At 40.7% G+C, this 27,682-nt stretch overlaps 4 protein-coding genes across 5 annotated transcripts; 2 read left to right on the top strand and 2 right to left on the bottom strand.

The window, feature by feature from the left end:
* Positions 1 to 8: 8 nt before the first annotated feature.
* On the bottom strand, positions 9 to 14,221 carry LOC135943423 (uncharacterized). Of its 2 annotated transcripts, none has more exons than XM_065489947.1 (12): positions 14,093 to 14,221; positions 11,832 to 11,878; positions 11,667 to 11,748; positions 11,407 to 11,609; positions 11,174 to 11,352; positions 10,971 to 11,112; positions 10,696 to 10,912; positions 10,390 to 10,643; positions 10,116 to 10,330; positions 9,983 to 10,058; positions 832 to 9,923; positions 9 to 359 (listed from the first exon to the last, which is right to left on the bottom strand). In XM_065489947.1, exons 2-11 carry the CDS (start codon positions 11,851 to 11,853, stop codon positions 1,879 to 1,881), a joined length of 9,435 nt encoding a protein of 3,144 aa, XP_065346019.1. In that variant the 5' UTR covers positions 11,854 to 11,878; positions 14,093 to 14,221; the 3' UTR covers positions 9 to 359; positions 832 to 1,878. The 2 variants fall into 2 exon arrangements, with proteins under 2 accessions (XP_065346019.1, XP_065346020.1); XM_065489948.1 differs by having other exon boundaries at positions 9 to 354.
* A 2,610-nt stretch (positions 14,222 to 16,831) lies between these two features.
* LOC135944251 (uncharacterized) lies at positions 16,832 to 23,234 on the top strand. Its single transcript, XM_065491072.1, has 3 exons — positions 16,832 to 16,857; positions 17,045 to 17,149; positions 18,186 to 23,234. Exons 1-3 carry the CDS (start codon positions 16,840 to 16,842, stop codon positions 23,052 to 23,054), a joined length of 4,992 nt encoding a protein of 1,663 aa, XP_065347144.1. The 5' UTR covers positions 16,832 to 16,839; the 3' UTR covers positions 23,055 to 23,234.
* A 1,412-nt stretch (positions 23,235 to 24,646) lies between these two features.
* Positions 24,647 to 25,969, bottom strand: LOC135944336 (uncharacterized). The gene is made up of 4 exons (XM_065491186.1): positions 25,738 to 25,969; positions 25,487 to 25,621; positions 25,190 to 25,352; positions 24,647 to 25,137 (listed from the first exon to the last, which is right to left on the bottom strand). Exons 1-4 carry the CDS (start codon positions 25,813 to 25,815, stop codon positions 25,052 to 25,054), a joined length of 462 nt encoding a protein of 153 aa, XP_065347258.1. The 5' UTR covers positions 25,816 to 25,969; the 3' UTR covers positions 24,647 to 25,051.
* A 6-nt stretch (positions 25,970 to 25,975) lies between these two features.
* LOC135944335 (uncharacterized) lies at positions 25,976 to 27,480 on the top strand. Its single transcript, XM_065491185.1, has 4 exons — positions 25,976 to 26,273; positions 26,520 to 26,673; positions 26,740 to 26,936; positions 26,998 to 27,480. Exons 2-4 carry the CDS (start codon positions 26,520 to 26,522, stop codon positions 27,367 to 27,369), a joined length of 723 nt encoding a protein of 240 aa, XP_065347257.1. The 5' UTR covers positions 25,976 to 26,273; the 3' UTR covers positions 27,370 to 27,480.
* Positions 27,481 to 27,682: the final 202 nt, after the last annotated feature.

Here is a 27,682-nt window from a genome sequence, read left to right as displayed (position 1 = left end):
CTCTTAGGTTTATTTGTCTCTTTGGTTTTATTAAAAGCTGGAAAAATACATTTTGGGGCATGGAGAAGACGCCGCCAAAACTACTTTGAGTGAAACAGTGCTCGCGCAACGTTAAAAGAAAAATAAAGAAATGCAAATTTTATACGAAAACACGGTTATTCTTGTTTCACGGCCGGTCGTGCGGATCATTCCGAAGAGTTACATAAGAGATTCATTTTAAAATTATTAAAAATTTAGACAATCTAGACTACACAAAGGGCGAACGCAGTCTGCGCAGGCGCAAGGGCCAGCTGCACTTCCTTCACAACCTCGAGCAGGACGACGGCGCCGACAATCCTGAGAGACCCGCCCCATCTGCGCTAGAACAATCGGAAAACAGATTAATGACTAAAGAGAATAAACTGAATGGTGGCTTTAGAGAGTTCACAGACACCTAATTTGTTAGTTAAATAGCAACTTGATTACTAATAGGAACTAAAGCCATGTAATATTAACAAGTAAGGAAACGGTACAACGGTTGCATTTCAAAAAAATAAATAAAATAGTGGCCTTCAAGGTCAAGGTCTCGAACACGCCGTAATGAAATTTATAATGCATATAATGAAGGGGATTTAATGGTAAAAAAATACAACTAAAGTTAAAATTGGGAGATGATCTCGGACGGTTAGTACACCGTTCTATATAAACATTAAAATATGGTGGCTTTAAAGACCTCAGACGTGCCAAATTGGACAAACAGAAATGGCTAAATATATTGATATTAAAACAAGTCCTAATAACAATTTATAGTTTGAATGATTCTATATATGAATTACAAATGGCGGACCTTACCTTTCCCTTTGAAAGCCGATTGCAAATTGATCATTTTGGCAGTGGAGGGTGTGGCGTCGAGTGGCTTGGAGGAAGTGAAGCGAACGAGCGGAGTGTCGGGTGCGCCCTGAGTCGCGAGGAGTCGGCGCTCGGAGAGGTTTCCTACGTCAACAGGCTGATGCAGCCCCAGCTGGAGGCGAGCAAGCGGAGCCACGCCGACGCAGAGCCGCGAGCAGCCTCTGGCCGAGCTCAACAAGCAAGGTCATCCTCGACGCCAACCCTGCAGATAAAATCCTCCTTTCCTCCGCCGTGAGACATTGTTTTAATAATAATAAAAATCTGAAATTTCCTTTATTCATTTCTTTTAAACAATCCTTCAATGCACCACGCTCAAATTTAATTTCTTCAAATATTGTAACATTAATTTGCCCAGGATTTCTAACGATAAATAGTTAATAGTGCAATTTAAAATTAGTAGAGACACATAAATTTAGAAAAATTGTTTTATAAATTTACATTCATTTTTATGTATAGAAAACTTTTTAAACTCTCAACTTGTGAAATAAATTGCACGCCAGAGTGGAATCATTGTAAATTGGTGTGAATAATAGACTGAGTTTAAAATATAATATTTTTATAATCATCTCATTTCTCTGTTTAAATAAGTGTCGTAGCGAATTTCACATTGTACAATTGACAAAATAAATCTTTGCATGGTAAAAACTAAAAATTGAGAAAATAATTGGAGTAAGTATAACATGCATTCATTTGCAAATCTCATTTTTAAAAAATAGATGCCTTATGTTCTACTTTATTTATTCCCCGCTTACGAAAGGCAGCATTTTTATTTATGTAAGTGGGTGAAGAGATTTAAAAATTAAAAGTCAAATATTATATTATGAACAATTTAATTTTTCACTTTAAAATATATAAAAACCAAACTAAAGGATACAATATTTAAAGTTAGTTATACAAGATAAAAACACGAATTTTCAATTAATATGAAGGCAACATAAAGCTCAAAAATATTATTTTCCCTTTAAAGTTAATAGAAAATATAAAATAAAATTACTTAGGAGCGCTTAACACATACAGTTTTTCTACCAAATCGAAATGGTCTGCTTCTTCAGCGTAGTTGAGGACATTTTTACCCGCTCGGTCTGTTTTGCTGACGTCCACGTTGTTCTCCACCAAAAGACCGACGACCTCCCACATATTCCTGCGGCATGCAAGCAAAAGCGCGGTCAAACCCAGCTCATTGCTTTTGTCCAGATCGACTTCGATTCCCTCATCGACTAACAACCGAATCACTTCAGTTGAGCCGCGAATGACTGCCAGGTGCAAACAGGTGCTTCCGTTTTTAGTTATTTCCGTCACAAGCCCATTGTTCAGATTGTGAAGGAATTTTACCGTTTCGACGTGTTTCAGGGCATGGTGCATCACGTTCATTCCGTCGCTGTCCTTCAAAGTCAGGTCAGCGCCACGCTCGACCAGCCTCTGAACTACAGCCAGGTTTCCAGCCACTGCGGCCCAGTGCAAAGGAGTTCTTTCTTTCTGATCTTTGGAACCGATGTGAGTGTCGTCTCTGGACAGCAAAATGTCAACAGCGTCCCATTTCCTGTGCTTGCAAGCGAGAAGAAGCGCTGATTCACCATTGCAGTTGACCGCATTCAAATCTAATGTGATGTCCTCGACCAACCAACCAATCACCTTCTCGTCAAACTTTTCACTACTTTTCATCGCCAAGATTAACAATGTGTTGTCCTCCTCGTCAACTTCTTTGACAAGTTCAACGAGAGTCTGATGGATGTCTGAAAAGCCATCTTCGTCCTTCTTCAAGTCTAAATGATCAAACAGCATTTTAATTAAGTCTAAGTGTCCCGATCTCGCGGCGTGGTGCAGAGCAGTCTGTCCTTGGTTGTCCTGAATGCTGATGTCTGCTTTTTTTTCCAGAAGAATTTGTAAGACGTCAAATCTATTTTTCGAACAAGCTGTCATCAACGCAGTTTCACCATTTTCATTTTTAGCATTTTCATCTACTTGAGCTTCATTTAAGAGCCACCGAATCACTTCAATCGAATAATCATAGATCTCGATTGCAATGTGCAAGGAAGTGTTTTTATCTTTGGTCACTTCCTTCGCCAGTTCTCTGTCCAAGCTTTTAACAATATCCAAGTGTTGCAATGCGTAGTGCATTGTGTTCTTTCCGAGATTGTCTTTCAAAGTCGGATTGACACCACGTTCGATAAGCTTCTGCACCAAATCAAAGTATCCTGATTCTGCAGCATAATGTAGAGGGTTTTTTCCTTCTTCATCTTTAACTTGGATATCCACATCCTTCGTCAATAGAGTTTCGACAAAATCCCACTTTCTCCTCATACAGGCCACAATAAAAGCTGAATTGCCCTCACCGTCCACGGCATTTAGATCGATTCCGGATTCATTGATTAGCCAATGAACCACATCCCTATCAACCATATAAAAAAATTCGATCGCATACAGAAGTAAAGTGTTTTGTAGAGTGTCCACTGCTTTTATGAATTCCGAATTTTTCCTGTTTAGATATAAAATCATTTCCTTACTTTTCAATCCATAGAACAGGACATTTGTGTTGTAATTATCCCTTTTTGTTAAATCAGCGCCATGATCGAGCAGATTTTGCACTAAATCCACACATCCTGATCTGGCGGCATGGTGCAGGGCAGTCCTCCCATCTCCATCTCCTTTGCTTAAGTCTATGCCCTTGTTTGCCAACAAATATTCGACGACGTCTCTTCGATTCTTTTTACAAGCAATCATGAACGCCGTTTCACCGAATTCATTCGTCGCATTAGCATCAATTTTGATTTCTTCAATGAGCCAAAGGATCACTTCAAGGGGACAGTCGTCGTTGTCAATTGCAAGGTGCAGGTAAGTGCTTCCATCGTTTGTCACTTGCTTCACTAATTCACCGTTTTTCTCATGCAAGTATTTTACCATTTCAAAGTTCTTCAAAACATGTTGTAAAATGTTAATTCCTTTCTCGTCCTGAACCGTCAAATCACCGCCATTATTAATAAGAATTTCAGCAACTGTCAAATTATTTGATTCAATGGCGAGTGTTAGAGCCGAAGTTCCTGTCGTGAGTTTTAAACTCTTAAAAATTCTCTGGTCGAGGAGCATTTCCTCCAGTGCTCGATAGTTCTGTGCTTTGGCTAATTGAAGGGCCTTGCATCCATCACCATTTTGTAAATTAACATCAGCACCCTTGACGAGAAGCTTTTGCACTGATTCTGGGCAGTTCATTTCCATAGCAAGATGCAACGCAGTCCATTCATTTTTGAATTTTGATTCCAAAATATCCGCATTCATGGCGTGGTCGATCAGCTTTAGTGCTAATTTTGGATTACACCTTGCAGCAACGTGCAGAGCTGTCCATCCTTCTCTATCGTCTAGATACACAGCAGCACCATGGTCCAGCAACTTTTGACTCAGATCTGGATTATACCTTGCAGCAAAGTGAAGAGGAGTCCGTCCAGCTTTTGTCTTTGAATTCACGTCTGCACCATGGTCTAGCAGCATTTGACTCAGATCTGGATTAAATCTTGCAGCAAAGTGCAGAGCTGTCCATCCATCACTATCTTTTGAATGGACATCAGCGCCGTGATCTAGTAGCTGTTGACTCAGTTCTGGATTAAATCTTGCAGCGTAGTGCAGAGCTGTCCATCCATCATTATCTTTTGAATTCGCGTCTGCACCATGGTCTAGTAGTGTTTGACTCAGTTCTGGATTATATCTGGCAGCAAAGAGAAGAGGAGTCCGTCCATATTTTGTCTTTGAATTCACCTGAGCACCATGATCTAGCAGCGTTTGACTCAGATCTGGATTAAATCTTGCAGCAAAGTGCAGAGCTGTCCATCCATCATTATCTTTTGAATGGACATCAGCGCCGTGATCTAGTAGCTGTTGACTCAGTTCTGGATTAAATCTTGCAGCGTAGTGCAGAGCTGTCCATCCATCATTATCTTTTGAATGGATATCAGCGCCGTGATCTAGTAGCTGTTGACTCAGTTCTGGATTAAATCTTGCAGCGTAGTGCAGAGCTGTCCATCCATCATTATCTTTTGAATTCGCGTCTGCACCATGGTCTAGTAGCGTTTGACTCAGTTCTGGATTATACCTTGCAGCAAAGTGAAGAGGAGTCCGTCCAGCTTTTGTCTTTGAATTCACCTGAGCACCATGATCTAGCAGCATTTGACTCAGATCTGGATTAAATCTTGCAGCAAAGTGCAGAGCTGTCCATCCATCACTATCTTTTGAATGGACATCAGCGCCGTGATCTAGGAGCTGTTGACTCAGTTCTGGATTAAATCTTGCAGCGTAGTGCAGAGCTGTCCATCCATCATTATCTTTTGAATTGACATCAGCGCCGTGATCTAGGAGCTGTTGACTCAGTTCTGGATTAAATCTTGCAGCGTAGTGCAGAGCTGTCCATCCATCATTATCTTTTGAATTCACGTCTGCACCATGGTCTAGTAGCGTTTGACTCAGTTCTGGATTATACCTTGCAGCAAAGTGAAGAGGAGTCCGTCTAGCTTTTGTCTTTGAATTCACCTGAGCACCATGATCTAGTAGCATTTGACTCAGATCTGGATTAAATCTTGCAGCGTAGTGCAGAGCTGTCCATCCATCATTATCTTTTGAATTCGCGTCTGCACCATGGTCTAGTAGCGTTTGACTCAGTTCTGGAATATACCTTACAGCAAAGTGCAGAGCTGTCCATCCATCATTATCTTTTGAATTCACGTCTGCTCTATGGTCTAGTAGCGTTTGACTCAGTTCTGGATTATACCTGGCAGCAAAGTGCAGAGGTGTCCATTCATCATTATCTTTCAAATTGACATCAGCGCCGTGATGTAGTAGCGTTTGACTCAGTTCTGGATTATGCCATACAGCATAGTGCAGGGGTGTATATCCCCTTTTTGTCTTTGCATTAACATCCCCACCATGATCTAGTAGCATTTGACTCAGATCTGGATTAAATCTTGCAGCGTAGTGCAGAGCTGTCCATCCATCATTATCTTTTGAATTCGCGTCTGCACCATGGTCTAGTAGCGTTTGACTCAGTTCTGGAATATACCTTACAGCAAAGTGCAGAGCTGTCCATCCATCATTATCTTTTGAATTCACGTCTGCTCTATGATCTAGTAGCATTTGACTCAGATCTGGATTAAATCTTGCAGCGTAGTGCAGAGCTGTCCATCCATTATTATTTTTTGAATTTACATCAGCACCGTGATCTAGCAGCGTTTGACTTAGTTCTGGATTATATCTTGCAGCAAAGTGCAGAGGAGAAGATCCCATTTTTGTATTTGAATTTACATCAGCACCATGATTTAAAAGCGTTTTACTCAGCTCTGGATAAAACCTTGCAGCAAGGAGCAGAGGAGTCCATCCATCAATTTCTTTTGAATTCACGTCTGCACCATGGTCTAGCAGCATTTGACTCAGATCTGGATTAAATCTTGCAGCAAAGTGCAGAGCTGTCCATCCATCATTATCTTTTGAATTCGCGTCTGCACCATGGTCTAGTAGCGTTTGACTCAGTTCTGGATTATACCTGGCAGCAAAGTGCAGAGGTGTCCATCCTTCTTTATCTTGAAAATTCACATCTGCACCGTGATCGACAAGCATTTCTAAAATTTCTGGATAGTTCTCTAGTGCAGCATGGTGTAGAGGGGTAATTCCAAAAAGCTTATATTCATTGTTTACATCAGCTTTATTTTTTAAGAGAACTTCCAACAAATCCAGATTTCTATTAACTGTGGCGATGTTTAAACATGTCAAACCATGATTGTTCTTAGAATTTACATCCGCACCGCACTCAATCAATTTTTGCGTTAATTCTGTAAAGCCTTTATAGGCAGCGATGTGCAGAGCTGTCTCTCCCCTCTTAGTTTTCGAGTCGAGATCAGCACCACTGTCGATCAGCTTTTGAACCAAATCTGTATTGTTCGTAAGAATGGCGTAATGCAACGCCGTCCATCCATTGTGATCCTTCACATGCATATCAGCTCTTTGGCTAAGCAACTGGAAGACCAAACCAAAATGTCCTTCTTCTGCGGCATAATGTAGAGCCGTTCTTCCATCTTTGTCTTGCCTGTTGATGCTCAAATTCTTGGATTCAAGCAAATTTTTAACCTTATCCCAGTTCTTTTGTTTACAGGCTAGCAAGAGCGAACCCTCCCTCTCTTGTTCATTGAACCGTATATTCTCTCCAGTTTCGTTCTTCTTCATTAATCTAAACTCCCCTTTCTCTTCCGTTAATTGCAGTGCCGTACGTCCAGATTCATCTCTCATTGACAAATCTCCGCCTTGTTGAATCCATTGTTGCAGTGAAAGCAAATCACCAGCTTCTGATACGGAAAAAATCACCGATGAATTCATCAAGTCATACTTTTCAGAGGGATCAATGTGTTGTGCTGTAAGAAACATTATTATGGATTTGTCTAATCCTCTTTCATCAGCTATAAAAGAAGCTCTATCTCCTTCATTGTCCCTGGCACTTAAATCAACACCAGCGTCTTCAAACAAAAACCTCGCAATGTCTACGCTACTCGAAATTGCTTTTCCAAAATCATTTTGGTCACAATATTGCGCAAAAATATGCAAAGCTGTTTGTCCTTTACTTGTCTTTGTCTTAGCAAGTTGTTTGCTCCGTGAATGTAGTAGCTTAATTGTTTCAATATTTTTGTCCAAAAGACAAGCAAAGTGTAACGCGTTCCAGCCGTCTACGTCCGTGGCTTCGATGTCGGCACCGGCCTCGATGAATTTTGCAACAAGGTCAGTATAACCATATTTTGCAGCATAATGGAGGACACTTCTCCCCTTTTCATCTTTTTCAATGACTTCTCCTTGAAGCATCAAGTAGTGCTCATAATTTTCAAGATCAAATTGCGTCCAATTTATACTGTCTCCGTCAGGGATCAAAGATTTGATATCAGTGTTTGGTAACTGAGCTAGCCATTCGAGTACTTCCCACTTTCTCAAAATAGCTGCCAGTTGCATTGGGTTTTTTCCATCCTTCGTTCTACTTTCGATCAAACAAGGGCACTTTGAAAGAAAATACGCGGCTATTTCTTTGCGTCCGTACATGATAGCATATTGGAAAGGATTCCAAATGTCTGGCAGCCCATCGAGAACCAATGTGGATTCATCTCTTTTGAATAAGCTGGGATTTTCTTCCATTAGGAACTTCACCAGGTCCAAATGACCGAATTCTGTGGCCACATTCAAAGGATCATAGCGAGTACTAGCGTAAAATACTTTTTGAGCGCCGTGTTTGAGCAGAACTCTCAAGCACTTGACACTTCCATATCTGCAAGCCGCAAAGAGACTGTTTTCTTCTTCATCAAATGCATCAACAGCACGAATTCCAATCTGGATAAGCGTGTCGAGAAGAATGTCGAAATCATTTCGAATTGCTGTAAATCCAACTTTCATCAGCCTTTTGCTCGTTTCAGAATCGTATGAATAGCAGGCTTCAATCATAAGTGGAAGATCCGAAAATTCCATTCTCAATTTCTTCAGTATGACAACCGCATTATTCTCTTCAATATTTCGCAGCAAATCAGGCAAAATTTCTTCCAAGCCTGTTTTATCAACAACTCTCATTTCCAGCAGTTGAACGGCGATTTCTTCTTTGCCGATTGCACTCATCAACAGTTCTGGGCTCTTTTCTATGCAAATGAACGCATTTGATTCTGCGTGAAATGAAATTTTGGATTTAAGCATTCTGAAAACTTGTCTTAGGTTATCTTCAACGACTTTCTTCAAGAATAATACAGGGCCAATAGATTTGGCGACAGCTAGTAGAGCTTCAGTGTGATATATCAAATCTTCATCTTCCTCTTTTTCCAGAGTGCAGTAGAATATGTCCAGAAACTTCCTGCACTGCGCAAAAGTACTATCTTGGAACAGGGCCGGATCCAATGCTTGTGACGAATCAAAATTCTTCAAGAATTGCTTTGTGGCCAGAAATTCAGCAAATGTCTGATGCAAAAACGTGACTTCTCCGTCCAGAACAGTTGCAACGCCATAATCATTCATCTTTTCCAAGTCTTCTTGACTTATTCCTTGTCCAATCAGGCTCTCGTCATTCCTCAGGAAGCGCAGAGCAATCAGCTGAAGATGGCTCGAAGCCAATTCCATCTTTAGAGGGAAAGTTGTCCTGTCGTCAATATTGTATCCATCTCTCACTAAGCAGAGCTCAAGTTTCTTTTCCACGACCTTTTCGTAAATCTGATACAAGTTTCCTTCGCCTTTGATTGTTGCTAGTAGTGAAAGGTGCAGTGGATTCTCCAAAATATCCTTTTCCTCAAAATCATTTATGAACTCTATGCATTCCTCTTCATTCATTCCGGCTACAATTTTCAAAAACTCGATTTGCTTTTCTTTGTCCAGAGGTTCAACCTCAACAAGTACTTCGCAATTTATTCGTTCCTTGATTATTTCTGCCTCGTGTGGTCTCGTTGCGATAAATGTAGGAATTCGCCTTTCTTTTAATGCATGGAACAGTGTGATAACGTTTTCTCTGAGAATGGGGCAGATTTCATCGAATCCGTCTAAGAAAACAACTGCTTTTTTCTCTTCGATCAACCTTTGGATATCGTCTATGGAATGATGCGTTGCATGCGCAAGGAATTTGATGAGGTTTCGAATTTTCAAAATATTCAGCGAATGTTTCTTCAGCGAGATATACAAAATTTTCAAGTCAGGGTCTGATTTGCCGAGTTGGTAAGTGATTTCTTTAAGAACTGTCGTTTTTCCGGCACCGGCACCGGAACTCATGAGCAAAACTTGACCTTTTTCAAATGATTTTTTCGCTTCTTTTACCATCTCATCAAATTCAAAGATATTGACCTTCGAGCTTTCATTTTCCCTCAAACTGAAACTTAGCCTGACGAATGAGCGTGGCCAGTCGGGGAAGTCGAGGAGGTATTGCAGCGTAGAGTTGAGCAAAACATTGTTCTTCTTTGATTCAGAAATCAGCAAAGGAGACAAAAGTTCTTGAAGGGGTTTTCCTTTTTGGAGATCCTCGCATTTGAAGATCCTGATCAGCTTTTCTAACAAATCTATTGAAAGCATTATTTTAAATCTTTTAAACGCAAATATTGGCTTATATTCTCGTTACCTTTATCCTTTAAAATCAGAACCAGCCAGCCACTGTGATTCGTAGCAGAAATATCAAACTTTCTCTCTGGTAAAAGCTTTTAGAAGGACTCAATTAGATTATATTCAAGGTCTAAATATGAGCAATGACTTACTGTGTCACGTTCCAATGCCTCTTGATTAATTAGAACAAATATTTTTGGCCGTCCGATCCACTGAGCGTTTCTCGGGCCAACGAAGCTGTGCAGGATATCTGTGAATGATTTCTTCTCTTGGTCGACAAGTATGCAAACTTCCTTGTCATCTTTTTCACTCAATTCACAAAACATGCATGTCAAAATGCAGCCGACGTCGTGTTCTAACCCGCTACCTGAGAAATTCGTACGAATCAAAGTCTATTACGAAATCGACCAAAAATTGGAAGCTTACAGATTTTGAAGTAGGAGTCCAATGAGCGTTTGTTTAGTCGAAATAATCTTGTCTCGAAGTCCAAGTTGCGAACTGACTTAACCAGTTCTTCCACATGTTCATCATGTTGCTCATACAAAATGAATGCGTTTCGACCTCGAACGTTCTGTCCTTCATCGGACTTCCATGTGAATTGTTTGGAATGTATCGTATTTGACCCAGGTTTCGCCATTTTTCCATCAGTGTTCGGATATGTCACTGGATTAATCAGTGTCCTTAAAGAAAACCAATTAAAATTTAAGTTAAATCAAACTAATCTCACTGCACCTTGATATGATGAATTGTCGGTCTTGAGTGAACATCTTTATCTCTGGCGTCTGACCCAGGGATTCGCCCGTTTTCAAATTAGGCAAGGATGTATAGTGCATGCTGTTCTGCACCATCGAGAGGAAAATCAACAACGGCTTTTCCTCAGTATGATTTAAACAGTCACAGTATTTTTGTACAAACCAAGACCCAAGTTCATTTCTGTTTGCTAGCGTTGCTTTAAAATGGATGAAATTTTAAAAATTCAGGTGAATTATGAATAAGTCGAGGCATACTTTCAACGGTTGAATAGAAAACCACCAAATTGTGGATTGCTGGAGTGAACGTGATCCTACTGGCGTTTCGGTTTTTGTACGTCTCTTCACACACTTCCTTATTCCTGTTAAATTTTGGATCGGGTAATCCCCCGCGACAGGGCTGGAAATTAGAGTACTTTCCTTGAACAACTGTAAACCGTAAAATTGAGTATGGAACCTACGCCGAAATTGATGAGTTTGAGGCTGTTTTCGAACTTGGTCAACTTTTTAATCGAGTCAAAGACTTCATCTGTCGTGAAATGAGCGAAAGTTTTCTGATCGTCGAGGAAATGGTCGGTATAAATGATTCCATCTTCATATCCATGAGATAGCACAAAAAGAAGAAATACCTCTGGGGGATCTAAAGAATGAACAAATTTATTAAAAAATTTAATCTTGTAATGTCTGAGCAAACCTTTTGAGGAGAAAAATCGTAAGAGCTTGTCCTGGTCGCCAAGAAAATCGAGCAAATGCTCTTTTTTTGGCGACTTCAGACTACGAAAGTTGCAATTCCTGTTTTTTCCGAACGTTGTTTTCAGGTTCTGCACGTCATGAGAATCCCCTTTTCGAGCAATTGCTTGGTTCTCAAAATCGTAGTGGACGACAAGTACAAAAACGCTTTGAACAAAAAGGTAGTAAATTTTAAGAGTTAAAGTTTTATTGGTAAATTTTTACTCGTTTGCGGGAATATTTTGCTGTTCGTCCGTTTTAAAGAAACCTAGGTTTGCCTGCCCGATGGGACAACCTTCTGCTTCACCTTGAAAATAATTTTTTCTTATTTCTCATATGTTTCATGTACTTATTTGAGAGGGTCTAAACCGCTTTTACTACAAAGTATACCTTTTTTCAATATTTCTTCCATTGTATTGTAGCATCTGCATATAAACCTGAAAAACAAAAGACTATCTGTTTAGCAAATAAATGCCAAACTTCCAATCCAAATAAATGCTATTTGGTCACGAAATATCGAGAAAAGGAATATCGCATTTAGTGTGTCAGCAGGTAGGGCAGTGAATTTTAGACGTTTTTTTGACAATTTTACGAGTCTTTTGTATTGGTTTCAAATTTTGTTCAAGTAAAGATTTTAAAGGTAGTTTTTTATATTGCTATTATTAATCTTTTTACTTTAATTATTGTATTATTAATATTATTTATTTTGAACACTCAATCTGTTACATAAAAGAAATATTCTTTTAAAAAATTCACATGATTTCCAACTTCAAGTCGTGATTAAATGCTACTTCAATTATTTAAATGACCGGTTTCAGGCGTCATTTTGCAGTTTTAGCATTTTATTTGAGTTCTACAGTGCTGAAAACCCGATGAAATTGGACACATTCGAATTCTTTTCATCTCAGGGTCACGTGAGGGACAGGCCTTGAAGGTTGATTTCGACCTTCCTAGTTTAACCATAGACCCTCTTGTTGTGCCTAAGCAAATGAAATGCGAGAAAATATGTATACTAGGCGTACTGCGCATGCGCGGTCCAGCGGCCTTAAGTCATTTTTTAACTTTCAAAATTGAATTCACCAGTTGCATAAACCCTAAGTGTTCGAAGCCACCAACAGATGGCGCCACCGTATACTTTCGATTTTAAGGCACTTGCGCTGCGATTTCAGACTCAATCTAGCTAATTTGCATTCTTAAATTAATTTGATATTTTTTGACGTGCTGAAAACCAAAATCAGTCCAGCCAATCGCCGTAGAAACTATTTTTTTAAATGAAAATATATTTTCCAACGTTTCTACGGCGATTGGCTGAACCGATTTTGGTTTTCAGCACGTCAAAAGAAAGCAAATGAATTGAAGAATGCAAATTAGCTAGATTGAGTCTGAAATCGCAGCGGAAGTGCCTTAAAACCACTTAAAACAAATTTTATTAAGAAAGTCTGTGGTTGCGCCATCTCTTGGCGGCTTCAAACACTAAGGGTTTATGCAACTGGTCAATTGAAGCAAAACTATCGCGACTGCATTAATGAAATTTGGTGCGTTTGTGCAGAATTTCACGGGCTACATTTCAGCCACGAACCCCGAAAAAATCGAAGTGAGCTTATTTAATCCACAAATTTTTAATTTTCAAAAAAAGGTCCGAAAATGTTACCTTGACCTTCGACCTGCGAATTTTATGTAAACAGAATAGTTGTTCAGAATCGAATTTCAAGGTGATACCTCAACGCAGTCGAGTTACAGTTTAGAATTAGATTTTCGGGGATTTTTGTGATAACAAAAAAAATAGGGAACGCTCCCACTATTGAGTTTCAAACCTGGAATTCCCCCTTATCTATATTAACAAGTTCAGCAAATATTAGAGTCACGCGTGTCACTTTAATATATTCAGCGGCAAAAAAATAGCATCCAATTGACCTCTAAACTAAATTTGCCGGAGAACTGTTCGTGAAAAAGAAACTTGATCTCCTAATTCAAAGGCCAAGGCTAAATCGAAGCGCAGGCCAAAAAAAGCTCTTGCCGGCCTGGTGGCGGAGATTTATTTCACGCCTCACGCCTGTCCCACCACTGCTTAAAGTGTGTGAGAGAGAGAGAAAGAGAGAATTAGCGGCAGCTGCGTGACGGGACAAGATTAAAATTGGTCTGTGTGAAATTTAGACGATCGACTATTTTTATTCCGAGCTTCAAATATTTTGGGCAGGGCTGGGCATGGGTATTAAGCGGTTTTTTGCAGCTAGTTTCTCCCGGGTTTTTGCTAGAAAATTTTGCAGCTATTTGCAACTATTTAAGGCAAAATTTCAATTAAAAAATTTTATTTACGAAAAATCATTAAAAATAAATTTGCGAGCTCTAAATATTGAGTGCCATATATGTTAAACTCCATCTACACCTTTCAAAAAACGCCTAAAAATGATTTAATTGGTCATAGAGTCATGTAAAAAAGTCGACCATCTACTAAAAATCGTCTTTTTCACAGTCCTAGACTAAATGAAGATATCATGTTTTATATCGCTCAAAATTAGAGCAGTGAGCCTTGATACGCAGAGGTAAACATTGACTTAAAAAGTCTTACTTGTGCAAAAGAAAGAACAAAATAAACGCTGCTCTTGCACAGATAAATTCAGAGTCGGAAATGAGCTTTTTTCCAAACTCACCGCTTGAGCAGGTCGAAGGGGCGCCTAGTACTAATTCATCCTTTCCTCCGCAAATCGGGACGCGCGACACACTTTTGCTCTCGCACAGCCGGCTCACTAGAAATTCACAAGACGCACTGCCGCTGCTGGCTCGGCGACTGGCTCTTCGCGTTTATTTTGAGGTCTAAAAGCGACAGCGGGATGCGGGATGACGTCAGGGACCACATTCATGTTATCTAAATAGCTGCCAGGAGAGCAGTCACGCTCCATCTGTCGCCGGCCGCGCGTGATTCACACAAAGAATCGGTGAACCGCGGGGTTTACATGATATTTAAATATAAATACATTGGTCTGAAGCTTAACTAAGGGTGTTTTTATCAAGGTGGTTTTAAATGTGTCAAAATTGAAGTCTCGTGTCCTTTTAAAAATAAACATTATTCCATTCCACTCACGATTATTTTTTTTTTAATTTAAGGCTGCGATATTAATTAATTTAGGCTATTAAATTTGCAGCAAACCCTGATTGACCAGTTGAAAGTTAAAACCGGCCGGTCTCAGTGAGTATACAGTGATTTTACTTGAATTTTCCACAATTTTCCTGAATTTAATTGCTCCAGAAAAAGATTGCATGGATGGGAAATTAATGAGGGTTCTTTTTAAATAAAATTGTTTTTTTTTTTAATCAGATGTTTCATTGCTTTTTTTAATGCAATAGAGCTGGAAAAAAAATAAAAACAAATGCGTCTGTTTAAATAAGGAAGAGACCGCCTGCGATTAATAACTGTGCTCAGCGCGGCGCGTAGTGAATTTTATTCTCTCCCGACGGCCAAGAAAAAGCGGGTCTGCCTGCTTGTCTGGTGTGTGCCATGCGACTCGGACTCACTGTGATTTAGACAAGGAGTGTGTCGCTGTTTAATTCATATGCGCACACTCACTCGCGGCGGCAGCCTAAATTTGTCCTTCGCAAAAACACCGCGGCGCTGCAGCAACAGGGCAAAAATGGTTTAAAATTCTCAAATCATCCTCAATATTCATTATTTCATTTGTTATCAGCACCTATTATAACGGATTCTTTTTCCCTGCTCACCAAAAGAAGCAGCACTAATAAATTTATTAGTTGATTGGCGCATATATGTCATTTGATTTTTAAAAATCAATTCAAAACTATTTTTGTCACAGTTCAATTGGTTTTCCTTTTATTTAAATTTGCATTCTCACCACTTGCTCCTTTTTAACATTAAGGTAAATTAATTAATAATTTAATGAAAATTCAGATTTTCCCAATTATTTTTTTTTAATTTAAAAATTTTAACTTGCGACCTGAACTTTTATCTCGTTTTTAACGCCAGGATTAATTTACTGGTCTTTAATTAGAAACATAATTGCGACACTGGTGCACTGATGATTTTCCCCATGGAAAAATAAGTAGTTTTTTTTAATACTAATTCGATGGAGGTTGAAAAAGATTATTTAAGAGTGTGCGTCCGATTGTGCTCTCTTTATTGTTGATAAATTAACTTCTCTATGATTGGTCGAAGGGAGGATTTTGGATTCCGAGTGGCCATGACATCCGAAAGCGAGCAGGACGACCTAGCAATTGACACACACCCAAACCGTTTTTTATTTCACTCTCGCGATTGCCTGCACACGATATCTGGTTCTCAACGAGACATACCTCAAACGCGCGCTAGAGGACAAAAAATTTATTCCACCTGCGCTGCAATTAAGTATTCAACTAAAGAGTAGTTAAAAAACAGGGCACGCGATTTAATCAACAAATAAACTCATTATATATCGGCTCTGTTGTCATGCTGCTCGCTCTGCCGAGCCGCAGTGGTCTGGTGACGCGCTTCTTTGTCCATGATTTTCACCTCTTGACCTTTTTATGAGCAGATAACGCGTGCTGTGCGCATAATGCTTCAAGCGAGTGTGCGAAATTCTCGGTAGGCTGGGAGTAAACACGCTGTAGGACTGCCCTGAAACCGGGGATCGATTTCTCTTACCTGATTTGACCTCAGGGATGGTCATGAACCCCATTATGCAGCATGTTCTGAGGGTAATAATCAACACCCCGTGATATTTTGAATAAAAAAGGGGCGGGTGTTCGCAAGTATTTACCAGTTGGTGTTTATACTATTATAGTAATTAACGGTAAAAACTACCAATTTTTTAGGAGCAAAAAACACCTTGAGTCAAAACTGAAGAATACCGGTAATTATACCTGCTATGGTATAAAAATATGGAATTCTGGTTAAATCCGAACAATGTCAGAGATTAAACAAATTTTTTATAATTGTTTCCAAAAATTTAAATTAAGAAAAAAGAAATAACTAAATTTAATAAATATGTTTGACATCTAAATTGGCTTCTTTAGACGCAAATTTAGTACTTCTTTCAGAAAAAATAAAGTTAGAGAAATTAATATATTTTAATTTTGTCCCGAGTTTTCGGGAGATTTGCCTCAAAAATGCTTCGTGTGATAATCGTGATGTTTTCGACTTGCTCTAGTAAAAATGGCAGTAATAGCACACCATAGAAAATCTCTCCGGGACTGAATAAAAATTTGATTCATCCTATAGCGAAACACACATCACGAGGATGAGAATTAAAATAATTATTTTTCCGCCACGTGCTAAAATGACGCGTAAATATCAGAATTCATGTGATATGCACGTGCGTATTGCCATGTCTGAAAGGTTATCGCCTTTTTGGAGAGGTTAGAAGGGGCTCAACGCCGGCACCAGTCGATTGCGGCCCGGAGGAGCAGCATGACTGCAACACGGAAAGTGAGTTAGATACTAAACTTTTCTAACGTTTTGGTAATATTTCCTGGGTGATTTTCGATACATTTTGACAGGGTCATGTTGGCCGTAGAGAAGAGAGCGGTTTCCATATATTCCAGTTCATTCTTTAGATATAGAAATTTGTAATTTTCGTGTCAGAAACTTATAAAATATTTTACGTTTGTCCTAGGTTCTTGGGCTGCTCGCCTTCGTGATACTTTCCGTAGCTGCCAACCCTGCCAGCCGTATAGACCAAGGGATTTCAGACGCACTTGGAACTGACGATCTGTTAAGAGTAAGACCAATTTTTTATTCTAATTTTTAACTGAGCGTCTTTTCCGGAATTCTCATACTATATATTCGAAGATGACAGACACTCAGTTCGAAACCATGAATCCTTTAGCAATAAATTTTAGCTAATATAATATACTCACCTTAGAATTTCAACGCCAAAAAATAGCGACTTATTTCGCGGACAACTCATCCTCCCATTATATTAACAATACGCGTAGTGTGTTGGTTTTTTATTATTCTTTCGATGCCGCCAAAGGTGGCGTTTGGTTGGTGACCCTGGTCGTAAACGAAGCTTAACCGCTTTTTGCTTGCATTCAAAAGGGGTTGAAAGATTGCCTTTTCGCCCCCTAAAATAATTAGTACCAAATTTATAAATACATTTATGCTCAATCGATTGCACTCTTTAAGATGAATCGAACAAAACCCAACACGCCCGGCAAAAAAAGAAAATAAATAAAACCCAAGAGGCCTTATGAACACCAAGACCAAATAGTCGATTTAAACACCGTTCGAGGCGGAATTTAATAGAAAAATATTCGAAGGTTAAGAAAAATTAGAGCCAAAGGGCCGGAGAAATTAATATTTAAAGTAAAAAAACGAGGTTTATCGATACTTTTAGAGTTTGAAAGCCTGCTGCGCGGGCCCCTGGGGTTCGACCCTGCGTTCGAATCTTGATATCATATGTGCACTTACCAAACAGTCGGTCAGTTTGCCTGCGCATTTAGGGTCCGAGAAACTCAGGGCGGACGGTCGAAAAATTGAAGCTCACTACAACTCAACTCCGAAAACGAGCTTTAAACTTCAATTTACCCTCCTGTATGACTTTCCTGATTGTTTTAGCGATCTTTCAACCCCCGTGAAAACTTCCTCTTTCGGATGCGAGCACAATGCGGCTAGCCATTGTTTTCAATCAGGGTGCCGAACGGAATGCCACCTTCGGCGGCGTGGATGGAAACACGAATATAGCGTCCACAGCACGCATATAGTATATAGGGGAATGTGATATGTTATTAGATTTTTTCCTGTTTCTGTTTAAGAAAACCTACCAAGCTACGAAAATTGTAGATGGCAAAGACACAATCGTTCTGTTGGGCAACACGGGCACTGGTAAAAGCACCCTCTCCAAGTATATCCGAGGTGATCCGACTCTAAGGGTGGAAAAAATCACCCTAACTCAACCATCGGCGAAGGAAACTTCGGAACTTGAGTCATGGTACCAGAACTCGGAAGAAAATCAGTCGATCGGTGATCAAAAAATAAATTATCGTTTGATATTCACGGACGGCGACGTGAAAATTGGAAGCAACAGTAGTCATAAATCGAAAACGCTGGTTCCCAACGTGGACGTAGACTCGGAGACCGGCATCCATATAGTTGATTGCGCAGGATTTACAGACACTAGAGGGTCCAAAGTCGATTTGGCGGCTGCCTATTTCAACAAAAAGTTGTTGGACTCGAGCCGCAAGGTAAAAATAGTCATCGTGGAAAATTACGCGAACCTCAAGCAGCACGGGAGTCGCGACTCGTTCCCAAACACGCTCAAATACACAGCCAATTTGATCGGGGAAAATTTGGACGAATTGGAGGGTTCCATGGGTTTAGTCGTCACGAAAGTCGAGAGAATGGAAAACATAAAAACCGCTTTTACAGAGGTGAAACAGTATCTTTCCAGTACCTTAAAACATCTTGAGGAAATTAAGGAAGGAAATGACAACAAAGAGGCTGAAGATTCTCTTAGAAAAGCCCGACTACTTGAGTACTTGAGAGCAAATGTTCAACTTTTTCTGGCTCCGCAGAGTGAAAAGCTAGAACCAGATGAACGAAATAGGAAGATCCTGCGGAAATTTGTGTTCGATCGGCTGAATTTTTCAAAGCCATTCTCGTACGAATTCCAAGCAACTGTGGCAGCAGAAACGAAGATTTACATTCGAGACGAACTCTCTTCCGCCACAGAGGCAGCCATCCGAAACGAAATCCAGAAGTTGCAAGACCATTTGACCCAATATGTCGGCGCAGCAGTAACGGTTGACATGAGGCCGGCGAATCTAATGACACGAAATGCAATTGCATTTTGTTCAAATTTCCTGAATGCCGTGAAAAACGTTAACAACCTGGAGCAGCTCTTGATGTTTGCAAAAAGAAGAATTAAAGGAGACGGGAGAAACTTTGCTGAGGTGCAGTTTCAACTGGAGAACGCGAAATTTTTCTACCAGTTAATCGGCAGGGACTTTACCGAGCTTGAAACCTCATTGATGTTGAGCTTGAAGACATCTATCCAAGATCACGCAACCGCAGAGCTGAACTTTGCTTCTTTTCTTGACGGCATGGTTCATGACTTTGGAAACTATAAACCTCAAGTAAGGGGAGGAGCAGTCGAGAAAGAAATCGAGAGAGTGGACAAAGAAAACTTCATAGATTTTGCTTCAAACCTGAGAAATTGGGGCTTTAGCTCCAAAACCGCTCGCATCGCAGCGTCATTGACCCCCACTGACCTGAACCTCCAGTTTTTCAACAAGTTGGCATCGGAATTCCAGATAAGAAAGGCCAAAGAAGGTTTAAAGAACGGTTCGGTCATGCTGTTTTCTCGTTTCTTGGTCTTGAGCCAAATTAAACAGAGGATAGAACAAAAAGGACCAACTGAAGGGGAATTCGTTGTGATGGCGAGCGAAAAGATTTTTGTTGATTGCAACCTCGAGGTCCAGCACGCCCATCTAAAATTTATAGCTCCGATTGTGTACGTTGTTAAAGAAAACACGTACTTACGTTTGAAAGGTGAGCATGCCAAGGAGAAAGAAAAGGCGAGGTCTTGTAATAGGGGAAATGATTTTGATAGAAGAGGACCCCTCCACTGGGATGCCGAGAAAGGTGAACCAGGTCATGACGGCTACAGTTCAGGGAACCTGGCAATTCTGGCGCTTGAAGTTCAGAACGGAGGCTGGCTCACTGTGATTTCGGAAGGTGGTGACGGAGGAAGAGGTCAAGATGGAGGTGACGGTTGCGATGCTATCGAATTCAATGCATGGAACGACACAAATCTCGTTGATAAACATTGCGGGCCTGAGCTAATTTGCACAATCGAGACTATTGTTCCGACAGATGGTCAAGCCGCGGGAAAAGGGGGGCTTGGTGCGCTTGCAGGCACACAGCATATTATGCTCAAAACTGAAAACCCTTTGATTAAAACGAGGTCCACATTAGGCAAACAAGGCACAGGTGGTAGAGGAGGATTCCCGGGTGGATCAGGCAGGCCTTGTCAGTTAAAACAGATTAAAGAAATGGATCCGTTCGATTTAGAAAATATTTTTACATTTGGCATGAAAATGCAAGTTCAAACAATGGCATTATCTTTAGTTTACTTAAGCATAAGTGCTCATTGCAACTATGCACTTGTTAATGCTTCTAAAGGCCCCGATGGTTTACCTTCACTTGAGACAAATTCCAGAAAACAAAAGTTTCATGATAGTGACCTATTTGGAACGGTCTTGGAACTCCGCAAGTATCTCTCCAGTCAAAACCTTCCACTGGTACCTGAATCAGGCGCAGGAAGACTTCTGAAATTTTATTTCAACTCTGACAAGTTCGTCACGCAGTTTTCCTACACATCTCTCCTGGAAGCCGCAGAAATTGACCTAGAAGCACCACACAACGGACACGACGACGCGATTAAATCACAACTGTTGTACTATTCCATCATATTGGAATCAGTTCGTCAGTGGAGAGAAATTCACCGTGACCACAAAACAGACGCTTTGGAAATGGAGCTGAGCAGTTTGCTTGACACGTTGCGGACATACAATGATGGAAAACAGGTTGTTCGACTCGCAGAATTAGTTGAGTGGCAACTGCATCGCCTTAATGACGTCGGGACAGCCCTGAGAGACGTGAGCAAGTATGAATTGGTGGATGCTGAGAAGAAGTCATTAGCGAAAACGATTGAAGCTGCAGCACAAATGATTGAAAAGGTTCAACAGCGTAACTTTGAAGGTATGAAGCGGCAGGCGGATGAAGAGTTTAGGAGTCTTCTTGAAAAATTTGATGTTATGAGATTCCATCACATAAAACAGGCCAAAACTCTCGCAGAACACCGAAAAGAAGTGGAAAGAGACATGATAAAAAATATTGGTTTGAGCATTGTAAACGTAGCCTCAATATTGACGGGCCTGTTCTTTCCTCCAGCTGCATTGGTGGGGCCCACTGTGTCAGGAATAGTTCATGCAGCTGTGCCCCAGCCAAAGGAACTTCAGTACACGCAGCATGTTGAAAGAATAAAACTAGCAAACGTTATTTTACAAAATATGGAGCGTCAGAAAAAAGAGCAACGTGAAAATATGATTCATGCGATGAAAGCAGTGGCGGAGTTGGATGCAACAGACAAATTCTTGAGCGACAAAAACCGAGAGACGATTCAAAGGCTGATTGTGAGGGATGCACCACATGTGGCGATCGACTTTCAAAGCGTGATGGATACAGTGGACCTTGATTTTGCGTCGAAAATTGGAACATATCAACCTTCGTCTGAAAGTGACTACGAAAGTAGAATCAAAAAGTTTGAAACTTCAAGACAGACTTTAAGAAGACATAGTGTTGCACTGGGAACTGCAGCTGAAATCGGGAATACATATCTCCGCTACTCAAACGACAAGGCCAAATTGAATCAGATAGACGATGTGATAGAAAAGAATCTGGAGACTTTGAAAGATCTTGGTGAATATGAGCAGAACTTGCACAAAACATTCAAACCCCTCGTGGAACAAATGCTGCAAACCTTCAAGTCGACAGCTTTGGAATTGACGCAGAAAAATTCATTCGAACTCCTTTTCCAGAAACTTGAGCTCAAGCAAACGGCCAAAGCATTCATTTCACTCTTACAGAAAGTGACGCAAGACTTCTTTGCTAAAGACGAGGGATTTTCCATCATTGTGACCGATCTGCTAGACGTTCTGACCACTCTGGTAGATGCCTACGAACAAATCGAGCAGCTGAGGTTCAGAATCAAACTGTTTGATTTTCTTGGAAAAATATCTGGTGTCCAGTGCAGCACGGAAGATTGCAACTCTCTTGAAAAAACATCGCAACGTGTTAAGCTGAGGCAACTGGTGCGCGAGTTTGGCTTCGTCTACTCCGCGTACCGACAAGTTTCATTTCCGTTCGGAACAGGAAAGGTGCAGGCAGTGGTCGACAAAAACATCCTGGAACTGTTCTCAGCACCGAAGGAGAGGGTGGTGACAATTCTCAAGAATAATCTCGAGCAGATTCGGGACGTGCTGAAGGCTGAAAAAACGCAGACAGACAAAAAGGACGCTGACGTCATCAAGACCGAATTCTCGATGTTGAAGTCAACAAATCCCTTTTACACTTGGCGCCATTCCGAGTACGAGACGAGCATTAAAAAACTCCTCCAGGGCGAGCAGATCACCTTGGATGCGTCTGTTTGGTCAGTTGGCGTCAGAAACGCCGTCAAAGCCAACTGGGTTACCCTGAACATCACCTCCGAAGACGAGAAGGTTGCCCAAACCCTGAGAGAACTGCTAGACCACTTCCACCTTGAAATGGTGCGTGGAAAGCGAAGCTACTATCGCTGTGGTGCAGGCATATACGCTGTCTCGGGCGAGGAACTCAACCTGACCCTGAGCTTTGAAACCAACCGCCAGGGAAACCCTGTATCAGCCAATGCAGCAGTTGAGAAGTTAAACGAAGGCAACGTGCCTCTCAGTCCCTACGTCCTCTGGAAGTTCAGACTCAGGCACGAGTCCAAAGAAGACCCTGAGCTACTTTTCCGCCAACTGGGGCAACTGGCTCCTGTTGTTGACCTGCACCTCGTCGGCAAGGGCAGCTACGTCAACGAAGGTGCTGACGTCTGCAACACACTTCTTAGCAAAACCTATGAGCTTGTTGGGACTCTTTAGATTTTCAGGGCTATTATAATTAAAATTCTACGAGAAATGTAATCATTTTGGGCTTTGTAACATTTTATATACTATTCCGCATCAATTCAAAATAAATATTTTAACCTAAAATGTCACCATTTCATTCAATTTTACCACCTTTCAGGCAAATAAGACTTATTATCTAGAAAATCAGTCAGAATTCCAATTAAAGAAATTTAATTAGCAATTTTCTTTGGCAAAAAGAAAGTCCATCTTTCTTCCAAGTTTCAAAAAGCTTCGAATAGAGGAAAATGAAAAAAAATAACACTTACGTTCTGCACGTCCAGGTCCAAAATCAATTTCTGATTATTGTCCTCACCCAGAATTCTTGAAGCTCGATCGCCTCTCATCCAGCTGTTCAGAGAAGGGCGTAGAAAACATTTTTCAGGTCGCAGTCCTCACGCTCCCGATGGCTGCCAGCTACCAGGGTCACCAGGGACGTGGGCAAAGAAGTTTTACGCGTCCAAACTCAGGAAATACAGGTAGGAAGGCAGACAGGATTTTCACCAGCTCTCCGCAGCAAAATTTTTACCGAAAGTGGAGCATAGCAGAGGCAAATTTGATCTACCCCAACAGCGCATCACCACGGTAAATTGATTAATTCCCTAATTTATGATCAACAAGATGATGACATAACTTGTAAGTTTCCTTCACTCCGGGGAGAATACATAATTTCCCTGAAGAAACGAGATCTATTTTCGCGTGGCGGAGGACGGCGGACGTTCTGAATAGCCAACAAAAAAGGTTATTATGATATCTATTCTTGCAGTTAAAGGGTTGGGCAATAAATTTATCCTCACGGAAACACATTAATATTGTTAGCTATGATTAAAATCCCATAAATTGATGAACGAGGAAAGAATTCTTTGCAGGATGAATCCTCGACGCTGATTGGTCGACGTACGCGATCAACCAAATCTCCCGCGTAATTTACAAAGAATTAATGTTTAGTTGTTGTTGCTAAGCAACTGCGGGATAGTTGTTAGTCTTGCTAGGTCACGTGAGCCAATCAGCGTCGAGCATTCCTGGAGAAAAGAATTTAAGCAGCGATCTTCAATTTGCGTATTTTATTTCTTTGAATTATGTTTGATATCCATTTATAATGTGTTTCTGCCATTCAGAATCGAAGTAAAAACTCACTTGCAGCAATTTGACACGAAAAAATCAGCTTTAATAGCTGCAATTGCGATTTTCTCCTAATTAAGTGAATCCAAGGAAATCATTTATGAAAATTCAAGCTGATTTTAACAGAGTAAATGTGATAATATATGCAATATAGGCCCCCTGCACCGCAGCTTTGTCCAGAAAGTTGCCTATGCTTGAAGTTCAGGCGTTAAATAATTTGTGGTCCAATGTGCTCATCGAAGCATAAAATCTCATGGTGAAGGGAATTTCATGGTAAAGCGCCGCCGAGCACAACCGGTTTCGGTTTCCAGAAAACATTTTAACGCAAAGAACAGACAGAGCAGAATTGAATTTGTTGAAGCGCAGTAAAAAGGTCAAATATTGTTTGCACTTACCAGTTCGATTTTTATTGAACTTAATTCCAATTTTAACAGAGAGTAGATCGCATCTATCGCGAAGAAATAGGCAACCTGCATCGCACGTTTGTTCAGAAAGTTGCATGTCCATGAATACAAGGCGCTTAATAACGATTTTTTATAAGAACCAAAGTCTACATATGGTCAAAAATAATATTACTACTAAATATGGCTATCGTTGCATGCGTCTTTCATCAGTAGGTTATGCTTTCCAAAAGAATATTTATTTTCTTGCTTTGAGGATTATTTATTTTATGAATTGCATTATGTTCACATTTATAGATAACCAAACTTTGTAGTACTGCTTACGTAACATAATAAGTAGAAATTAATAAATTGGTCAAGCTCTTAGGCCCAACAATGGTGTGAAATAAGTTTCAATTCAAAAATCAAAGTGCCAGCAAACGCGAAAACATCGTCAGAGAGGAGAATCGATTAGACTTCCACGATTTCGGTTGACTTTGAGCCAAACTTCTTCGCGCTCTCACCCAAAACTATGATAATTGCAAGTATGAGGAACTCTGCGGAAATTTGTATTAGTCACGATAGTTAGCAGTACCAAAGGCTGCTCACCAGCAAGAAGGGTCGCCACTAAGTAATAAAAAAGAGTGATGACTTCCTGTTGTTTCTGATTTCCCTTTCCTGCATCCGCAGCAATTTTGACCACAGGTTTGGCTGGCTCAGTTTCAGGTTCAAAGGTGGCTTCCTCTTCAGTAGAGTCGATCATGTCAAGTTCCTGATAAAACGAAAAATATTAATTTTGAATTAAGAAAATTCAGATTTAAAAAAATCGTAAAAGTTCCTCTTGGAGCAGTACATTAGAGAACGAAGAAAAAATCGAAACGTTGCTAATTGTTGCAACCTTTTTACCTTATCCGGTACTTCTGTCTGGCTATCTATGTCATTGTAGTCCAGGTTTCCCATGTTGTTTTTAACTTCTGGGCCGCGCACCAGTTTGTAGTCGCCGTCTGATGACCACCCCCTCTGCTCGAATCCTCGCTGCATCTAAAATTATACGAAACTCGGCACTTAACACGGAGATTCTCTTTTAAGGAACAATAATTCTGTAAAGTCGCAATCTTAGCATTAAAAAGATGAGGTTAATGCTGCAGCAGACCCACCTCCTGGCCCCGTCCAGAGGCCGCAAACAGGACCAGGACGAGCGCTGGCAGAGCCATTTGAATTAGCAAGCTCATCATGCACGCTTTTCCCGCTTTTCTACCATTCAACGCGAATGAAAATCTAATTTATCCGAATATTCTTCTTCTCTAGAAGCCCAAAACGTAGATCTAGATGAATGCGGATGCTGCTTGACGCGGATGAAGCGGGATATCCGAAATAACTGCGATTCTCTGGTTATTCTTTGCTCGCCATTACTCACTCCCCACTCCCTTCCCTACTCCCTTGTTTACGTTAGCCGCCGCATCCAATTGATGGCGCTATTGCACGACCAATTGCGGTATGTTCTTCCCGGTTCTCCCTCTTTTTCACCTTTCCCGCAAATTTTCCGTTCCCAGCTCGCCGTCGCTGCACATCCATCTTTGAAAGTCATTATTTCAGCCGGCAGCCATTTAGTCAGACATAAAGAAAAAAAATCTCGTGTCAAGAAATAACCTATTTTTGGGACCTCTTCAGTAATACGCGCTTTGGAAATAAGGTAAAGACCTGAATTCATTTTTATTGTTCACAACGGCGGATGAATCGAGAGAATGCAAGAATTTCGGCTTTCGGCTCTGTTCTGTGTATGCGAATAATGCGTTATGTCGATGCCGAATGCTATCGTTTTTGTCCATGTAAATCGGCCTAAGGCCGCCCAATTCTTGTGACATTTGTTTTCTTTCCCTGATTTACGGCCACTTATTAAAAGTTATTGGTTGAATTAGATTTGCATTTTGCTTTTCAGATGGAAAATGAAGTTGGCTCCCTTACTCCCTTTAAGAAGATGCTGAATGACATGAGGAGGAGGTGGAGACTGGAGGATCTGGAGAAACTCGCTCTCGGCTACGTTGTCAGCAATTTTGACCTTTTCTCTGAGCAAAACCAATTTGCTATTTTACGTGAGTCTTACATATTTGGAACATTTTTTTGTACAAAATAATGCGTGCATTTTATTTTATTTACAGCCAACCAATTGCGTGATGATGTCTTGCAAAGAGTGCTGTGGTTTTGCTGGTGGGGTAACAACGTCGACCCAGAAATGTTCCCAAAGCTTTTCAAAGCGCTGCCCCAGCTGCTGAGTCCTCACACCAGAAAAGTGAATTTGGATGGCTTCTTCAGTTTTCACCCTCAAAATTCTGAGAAAGCTGCTGCTGTGATCCAAGTATTATTAATCATTACATATTTCATTTCAGATAATCCCAACTAACTTATTAAATATACAGGTTTTCGGCTGGATCGCTCGTCTCGCTCCGAACGTGGAGGAATTGTTCTTGCGCAGATTTGGAATCAGGGTCCATCCCGTGGATTCTCTGCTTCAGCCACTCAGCCAAATGAAAAATCTGAGAAAAATGCAGCTCAAACTCTGCAGGTTTCGCTTCTCCGACCTGAGCAAGCTGTGCGGCGATTTGCCCAGTCTGCAAGAGGTCAGTGTCGGCGCCATTTGGTGTCTGGTGCGTGATTTGGGAGATGGCAGCGAGCACGAGAAAAATTTGCAGAATCTCAGGGTGCTCGAGAAAATCCGTTGGAGATCGCACCACCGCACATTGCTCGCCACCGTGGCTCCCCATCTTGATTGCATCGTTGCTACTCGCTGATTGTTCTTCAACCTCAACAGCTCCAGTTTTATTATTGTAGAAATAATATTGTCAAGAGACGGCCTCGGCCTCTCGTGTTACTTTATTAATAGATATCATTAATTTCTTCTATTCACTGTGATTTTAATTAATGCGCCTTTGAGTAAGATGTCGCATTGCTTTCCTCTCAGTGAAGTGACTTTTACCTATTCCTCCCAGAGGGGAAAAAATTCCTCTCAGGACCGAGAGGTAGGAATAAGCTTCACTGTTAGTATATTTAAACTTATTGGCGATCAGACGGCTTGAATTTCTTAACTTGCTAATTAAAATAAAT

Source organism: Cloeon dipterum, chromosome 4, assembly GCF_949628265.1.
Source record: "Cloeon dipterum chromosome 4, ieCloDipt1.1, whole genome shotgun sequence".
Taxonomy (NCBI): Eukaryota; Metazoa; Arthropoda; class Insecta; order Ephemeroptera; family Baetidae; genus Cloeon; species Cloeon dipterum.
The sequence above is the reverse complement of the archived record's forward strand: the minus strand, read 5'-3'. Positions and strand labels throughout refer to the sequence as shown.

What these genes read in the sequence shown, in the direction of transcription:
- LOC135943423 (XM_065489947.1), bottom strand. Translation starts at nt 11,853, where the DNA reads ATGGAAGAAATATTGAAAAAAG. An exon ending in TCAAACTCATCAATTTCGGC is followed by an intron (nt 11,113 to 11,173) that starts GTAGGTTCCATA and finishes TCTAATTTCCAG; the next exon opens with CCCTGTCGCGGGGGATTACC. An exon ending in CGACAATTCATCATATCAAG is followed by an intron (nt 10,644 to 10,695) that starts GTGCAGTGAGAT and finishes GTTTTCTTTAAG; the next exon opens with GACACTGATTAATCCAGTGA.
- LOC135944335 (XM_065491185.1), top strand. Translation starts at nt 26,520, where the DNA reads ATGGAAAATGAAGTTGGCTCCCTTACTCCCTTTAAGAAGATGCTGAAT. An exon ending in AAACCAATTTGCTATTTTAC is followed by an intron (nt 26,674 to 26,739) that starts GTGAGTCTTACA and finishes TTTTATTTACAG; the next exon opens with CCAACCAATTGCGTGATGAT. An exon ending in AAGCTGCTGCTGTGATCCAA is followed by an intron (nt 26,937 to 26,997) that starts GTATTATTAATC and finishes TTAAATATACAG; the next exon opens with GTTTTCGGCTGGATCGCTCG.
- LOC135944251 (XM_065491072.1), top strand. An exon ending in GAACTGACGATCTGTTAAGA is followed by an intron (nt 17,150 to 18,185) that starts GTAAGACCAATT and finishes TTTCTGTTTAAG; the next exon opens with AAAACCTACCAAGCTACGAA.
- LOC135944336 (XM_065491186.1), bottom strand. Translation starts at nt 25,815, where the DNA reads ATGATGAGCTTGCTAATTCAAATGGCTCTGCCAGCGCTCGTCCTGGTC. An exon ending in CCTCTGGACGGGGCCAGGAG is followed by an intron (nt 25,622 to 25,737) that starts GTGGGTCTGCTG and finishes GTATAATTTTAG; the next exon opens with ATGCAGCGAGGATTCGAGCA. An exon ending in AGTGGCGACCCTTCTTGCTG is followed by an intron (nt 25,138 to 25,189) that starts GTGAGCAGCCTT and finishes AAATTTCCGCAG; the next exon opens with AGTTCCTCATACTTGCAATT.